The 6733-nt window shown below is 45.3% G+C and overlaps 1 protein-coding gene across 1 annotated transcript in view; it reads left to right on the top strand.

Moving 5' to 3' along the window:
- Ywhab (tyrosine 3-monooxygenase/tryptophan 5-monooxygenase activation protein beta) overlaps nucleotides 1-2616 on the top strand; it is a 25246-nt gene extending 22630 nt beyond the window's left edge. Inside the window, exons 5-6 of the mRNA XM_028769622.1 lie at nucleotides 182-277; nucleotides 732-2616. Coding sequence (XP_028625455.1) covers nucleotides 182-277; nucleotides 732-788 — 153 coding nt within the window. The 3' untranslated portion in view covers nucleotides 789-2616. The remainder of the gene's footprint in view (nucleotides 1-181; nucleotides 278-731) is intronic.
- The last annotated feature ends 4117 nt before the right edge of the window (nucleotides 2617-6733 follow it).

Below are 6733 nucleotides of genomic sequence, written 5' to 3'. Positions count from 1 at the left end.
AGAGAGAGAGAGAGAGAGAGAGAGAGAGAGAGAGAGAGAGAGAGAGATCGGTCGGTCGGTCGGTCATACATGTGAAACAGGTGGCAGACAGTTGAGAGCAGATCAGTTTCCATCCTCTTCAGCAGGAAAGATAGAGCTAACACAGAGTGTCCAGATCTTTGCTAAAAGCCCTTTGTTTTAGGCATTTGATGAAGCGATTGCTGAATTGGATACCCTGAATGAAGAGTCTTACAAAGACAGCACCCTGATCATGCAGCTGCTGAGGGACAATCTCACCGTAAGTACCTCGGAGACGGACACCTGCTTAGTTCATCATTATCCAGGATTTAAGACGGCTCTGTACTCCGATAACTACAGTTACCTATAGCTTACTGCTGAACTTTATGCCCTTTCAGTCATCATTGTCCATGGTAAGAGGGAGTTTTGAATAGTTGAGTGGGGGCTGGGAACGTGGCTCAGTGTTTCTCAGGCTGTTCTTCCAGAGGAGCCTCACCCTCACATACAGCCCACAGCCATCTGTAACATCAGTTCTAGGGATGTAGTGCCCCCTTATGGCTTCCTAGGACACTAAGCATACAAAAGGCAGACAGACCTGCAGGCACAACACCCATACATGAAAAACATTTTAGTTTTTTTCAAAATGTAAGGTAAAACACACTAGGCCATCTCTTGAAGAAAACTTCTGATGGCCTTAATTTTCTTACAGCTTTGTATTTCTTTTTCTTTTGCAGCTGTGGACGTCAGAAAACCAGGGGGATGAAGGAGATGCTGGAGAGGGGGAGAACTAATGTCTGCTGTGATCTGTTTGCTGTCACTTTGTATCCTCCACATTATGTCCCTTTGTGTGATAAACAAAAACAAAAAAAATGAATGTGGACTTTGGATTTTTCACAGCCTAAGCCTTGCAAAAACAGTCCCTGGGATGAACAGCTGGTATTTGTATCTAAAGCTCAGACTGGTCCCTTAAATGCCATGGTATTTTGAAGTCTTGATTTTGATCAGCATTGACAAGAATTACTGTGTGTTTAATTTTTACAAACTGAACACTGTGATTATGGGGTTTTATAACTTAGCAGAACTCTTTCTGGTAGGAAAAATAGACCTGAATTATGTGTAACTTTTTGGAAAGTTTAATCTGATATCAGAATGGTCACTGAAATACAATTCTGTTGTAAAGTTGTACAGAAAGTTGTAGACATTCTGTTGTGATGCTGGGACTTGGGTGGTTTGCTTACTTACCATTGGCATCCTGGGTTTGGTAACTCACAGTAATTCTGCCTGTGGTTGAGGGCTTATTGACCCTTGATCATTTTGGGCTGTTGCCACTCAGAAGTTCATGACCACAAATATCTGCAGTGTCTTCTGAGGAAACTCAAAACCTGAAAGTGAACTTCTTTGGCTGATAATCGGGCTGCGACACCACAAAAAATGTCCTGTGCTCATACCACATGTGTGACTAAACCCCTTTACTGTAGCAGTGTGTTCCTGGTTAGCAACGTGTGGAAACAGGGCTGTTGCCCCCTTGCTAAAGGAGAGGAGGAAACAGAGAGAAAGTAGTGTATCTTAGAAATGGCCATCCCAGTTTTCTGGATGATTCCGTGGAGGCAGCCTCTTTCTCTAGCCTGAGAAGCACTCATGGTCTTGGGGTTCTTCCTAGCTTGGACAGTGGAAGCTTTGAAATGCAGTTCTTTCTGCCCTGTCCTTCTGAGTTGTTGACTTTTTTCCTTTTTAAATTTACAGCTTTCTGCTTCCTTGTGTGGTTTTCTTTGGAAGCCTTTATTGGTCAGTACTGTATGGGCAGGGCAGGGTGTTGAACACGCAGTGAGCAAGCTTTGCTTTGAAGCATTGAGAAAGAAGACCATCCAGCACCACCACCCTGCCCGCCTTCCTCCAGTCCTCAGCACAGTTGTTCTCATAGTGTGACCCAAATCAAAAAAAAAAAAAAAAAAAGTATTTTTAAGTCTCCATGATTTCCCTCTGCCCATGATTGCACCCAGCCCTGACAATGCTTGTTAGTACCTGTCACCAGACCCCAGTGTACTCATCCAGTTTCGTTCTCAGACACGTCTCAACCAGACCTTAGAACACAGGGAAGTTGCATGGACACTACAGTAGAGAGAACCAAGAACAGCCAGGCCTTCAGTCTCCCATTCTCACCCTTCCACCTTGACATTCCATGTAGCCATAGCTGTAGAGTTCATCTGTTTGTCCATCTGCTGAAATATGAAAAGAATTCATGCACTGATTTAAACCAAAAAAAAAAAACCACAAAAAAAATCTCTCTTCTTTCTAGCTGAACAAAAAATGTGCAGTTAATACTTGGCGCTTGACAACGCAGTAGTGCGTGTGGAACCAAGCCTGTCTGTATATCTGGTAGCTCTTTGCTCTGTTCTTTCCCTTACCAGTATTCTGCCTAACGTTTGCTTCTGTGGTGGTTCTATTTGCCTAGCAAGCACACCCGTGGTTGTGAAAATAGGGTAGCAAAAAGAAAAAGAAACCCCCAGTTACTGATGTGCTAGATCCGTGTATGTCTTTTAAACATTCTAGTTTCACCTTACACAGAGTAATCAGGAAAATGTAAAAACTCAAAAGTGAAATAAAACATTTTATCAGTTAGTTGCCTGTGGATTGATGTCTCACCACCATCTGTCGTTCTCGGGACCATTCTGGTCCCATCTGTTTTGGGCCTCCAAAGAGTAAATGGTTTTACTTCACCCTTTAGAACCAGCAGTAGAGATGTCTTAGGCAGCTGTCTCTGTTAAGTTGGATGTGATCGTTGCCGGCTTGAACCAGAGCAGCCATGATCACCTGTGCAAGACCCTCGCCTTTCTTTTAGAGGGGATGGGGTGTATTCTAAACGATTACATGACCACTTTGGGTGGGCACAGATGGCAGCATTGCTGGTGGCATAGCCACTCTTAGGTGCAGGGAACTGACAGTGGTGCAGCTGCCTTAGGACCTGCCATGCTCCCTCCTGTCAGTAACCCAATAAAACTTAACTGGTTTGCCAAACTGCACTTGGATGGAATCCTTTCTTCAGTCTCTTATCTTCCCTGTCTGGAGTGAATAGATGTGTCTCTGTATCTCCCTAGGAAAAAACCCTGTGATTTTCCATTCACCAAAACCAAAGATGAGTCTGGAAGGAGCAGTTAATGGCCCCAGCCATAGGTGATAAGACATACAACTGAGCCAAGGGTCAGGGAAACCCCAAAGTGGCCGTTTGCCTTTGTAGTAGGGTCTTCCAGGTAAGTGACGCACACACACCCAAGCAGCTGGTGGACAAGAAAGTATGTTACAGTCTCAGAAGGTGTTGTGGGTCAGGATTGTAAGCAGGTAGTAGTGGCAGTTGCATGGCCCATGGTGTAAAAGGACATGTGGCTGAGGCCAGGCTGCTGGCCCAGGATTTCCCTTTGTAAAGGAGGAATTAACAGTGGGAAGAATGGATGTTAACTGCTGTGTGCAGCTGTGTGTTAAGTGGGAGAGAAGGATGAGGTGGAGGGATTGCTATGCAACTGATGTAGTAAGTACACACTGAATGTGTTCTTCCTGGGATCCAAAAACATGGAAACCTGCGGGAAGAGTTGGTAGTCCAGAGGAAGGGAAGGTCCATGGTGCAACATGCAGAGGTGACCTTCGTGACAGCCCTGGCAGGAAAGTGATGCTCAGATTATTCCATCTCTCAACAACTTGAGTAGGGAAAGCCTGAGATAGCTCCATGGGTAAAACCAGAAATGTACCTGCTGCCAAGCCAGAGGACCCGAGTTTGATTCCCAAGACCCACATAGAGGAAAGAAGGGAAGATGTCCTCTGACCACACATGCACCCTGGTGTGCATATTACCTTCCACACCCCAAAAGATTAACAGCTTGTCTTAAGAGACTGTGGGGCAAGTTGGGGTGGACATACAGATGTCATGAGAATGGAGATTATACAGAGAAACCCTGTCTCGAAAAAACCAAAAAAAAAAAAAAAAATGGAGATTATTGCCCTTCCTTTCTTTAGAAAAAGGCTGTTGTCTGAGACAACAGGGAAATGTCCCTTGTCGGCTCATGTGGACTATTAGGGACACTTGGTTATTTCTTGAGATTGCCACAAGTAATTGGACCTGGAAGGCATTGAGGCTGGAGAGATGGCTCCCTGGGTGAGCGTTACCAGCTGCTCTTCAGAGGACCCATGTTGAATTCCCTGATCATGACGCCTATAACTCAGCTCCAGGGGAGCTTTTTCTTCTGGCTTCCACAGAGACCAGGCATGCACGCAACTCACAGACATCCATACAGGCAAAACACATACACATAACGGAAGAAAAAGAAAATTCCTGCTTTAGGGGCTGGAGAGACAGCTCAGGGGTCAAGAGCACTGGCTGATCTTCCGGAGGACCCAGGTTCAGTTCCCAGCACTCACATGGCAGCTCACAACTGTTAACTCCAGTTCCAGAGGATCTAACACCCTCACACCAACACATACAAAATTAAAATGAAAACAAAATGTTTTTCTTGAAAAAGGGCATTACTGAAAACTTATTGCGAAGGAATTGATTGGTACACAATTCACCACCTTGATCAGTTGACAGGAGAGTTAGAAGCTAGTTTAGCAGTGACCCCAGGACTGGTATGGCCTTTAGTGGGTTTGCTGATACTAGAAGTGGGACATGACCTGCATAAGACAGGAGAGGCTGGCAGGTCTGAATGACGAAGAGTAGCATTACGTAGATAAAATGTTAAAGCACCTGAGAGGTTCTGGGGAAAAGGAAAACCCAAGGATGGCTTTTAGTCATTGCTTAATAGGCAAAAGAAGGATTTGCACTGAGCTAGAAAGTAAATTTGGTGCTTTTGAGCTTCTCAAACAGCAGTTCTCAGCCTGTGGGTCTGAGGGTTGAATGACCCTTTCACAGAGGTTGCATATCAGATACTTATGATTCATAACAGTAACAACTACAGTTAGGAGTAACAGTGAAACAATTTTATGGTTGGTGGTCAGCACAGCATGAGCTTTTGAAGGACCACAGTGATAGGAAGGTTGGGAGTCACTGCTTTCACACCCTGTGTCAGCTCATTCACGGGGTGGATGGTGGCAGCAAGATGGTTGGGGCGGCCGTGGAAGAGCTTTCAGTGATTTTTGACTGCACTCCATTCTGGAAGAAGATCTGAACCACCTCAGCCCTCCTTCAGAAGTGGCCAAGATTTAAACGAGGAACATAACAGAGAATGGCAGCTGTATCTGCCCTCTAATAATGTGGTAGGTTCTGGAGCTAAATGTACCTCGGCAACTCTCAAAGGTGCCAAGAACAGTGAGCAGCGGTGGATGGAGAGATTGAGAGAGAGAATGGTACAGGTAGGCAGTTGTGTGGGTGGCTAATCATCTGCCCTGGGCTTCTGTATACTTCTCCCCAGATAATAGATGGGCTGCTGGGGCACACTCCGCATACCACTTGGGAAAGTTCCCATTAGGTGTGAATTTAAGGCGGGCCTGCCTGCTGTTTAACCTCCTGTCACAGGCAAGAGATACCAACAATGGGCTGCCCAGGGATGTGGGACAAAACTACAGACACCATGAAGAATTTTTTTTTTAAAGGGTTTGATTGTATACTTGGCCCCAAACCTTTTCGAGAGCCCCGTGTGTCCAGTAAAACCAGATGGAAGGTAGGCATGATGGCACAGCCTTTAATCCCAGCCCTTGGGATTAAAGGAAGGTAGATCTCTGCACATTTGAGACCATCCTGGTCTACATAGTGAGCTCCAGAAGTACATAGACTCCGGAGAGATACAGACACAGAGACAGATGGTGGCGAGGGAGGGAGACAGGCAGTGGCAACAGCACTGTATACAGCCATCCGGGTGGTTCAATTGGGGGCTCTTGCTGCCAGGTCCGAGGATCTGAGTTTACTCTACAAGGGCCACATGCTGGAAGGAGAAAACCAACTTCCACATGTCCTTTGACCTGTACATACATACCATTGTGCGCACACACACATGCATGGGTGTGCATGCACAGAATGAATAAATTAACAAATTAATGCATATGTTACAACAAAAGAGCCAAACAGTTCACGGAGAGTAGCTGAATTATAGATAGCTAAATAGAATAATGCTACCCTGCCCATGCTATACCCAGCATTGCTCTTTTGCCAGTGCAAGTGATGAGCTCTCCCCTCGCCAATGCTTACACAACTACCCTAGCTGCTGGATGGCCAGACCAACTCTTACTCAGCAGGAACAACCTCTGAAGTGCTTCCTCAAGGGTTTCTCCGTAGTTCTATTGTCATGGGATTATTAGCCAATAAGGAAGGCAGGAACCTTCGGGTACGGAATTCCCCATCACTGTAACTTCAAAATGTTGATGGTCCATTAAAACTTCATAGTGCAACCTGAATATGTCCAGATGTGTGCCTACCCATTGCTTTAATCTTAAACATGCATTTCAGCATCTTAAACAGTGTTCTAAGGAGAATACTTTACCTGAGTGTACTTAGAAGGGTACCACCTAGTCCAGTATACATATAGTCTTGTATAAAAACCCTCATACTTACTTCATCCAAAGAGGACATTGCTTTAGAAACAAATCACTCTGCTACAGGCAGTCAATTTTTTGGGGGGTGAGGGGTTGGGAGTAGGGGGTGGGGGGAGCTTTTCTCATCAGGATGCAAACCCATCCTGTTTAGTTATGTAATGATAGTCCAGGACCTTGCTGTACTGTCTGCCCTCTGTAAGACAGTTTCATTAAACAGATGATA

The sequence above is a fragment of the Grammomys surdaster genome, unplaced genomic scaffold, assembly GCF_004785775.1.
Source record: "Grammomys surdaster isolate TR1022 unplaced genomic scaffold, NIH_TR_1.0 193, whole genome shotgun sequence".
Classification (NCBI taxonomy): domain Eukaryota; kingdom Metazoa; phylum Chordata; class Mammalia; order Rodentia; family Muridae; genus Grammomys; species Grammomys surdaster.
This window is presented reverse-complemented; position numbering and strand designations above follow the sequence as displayed.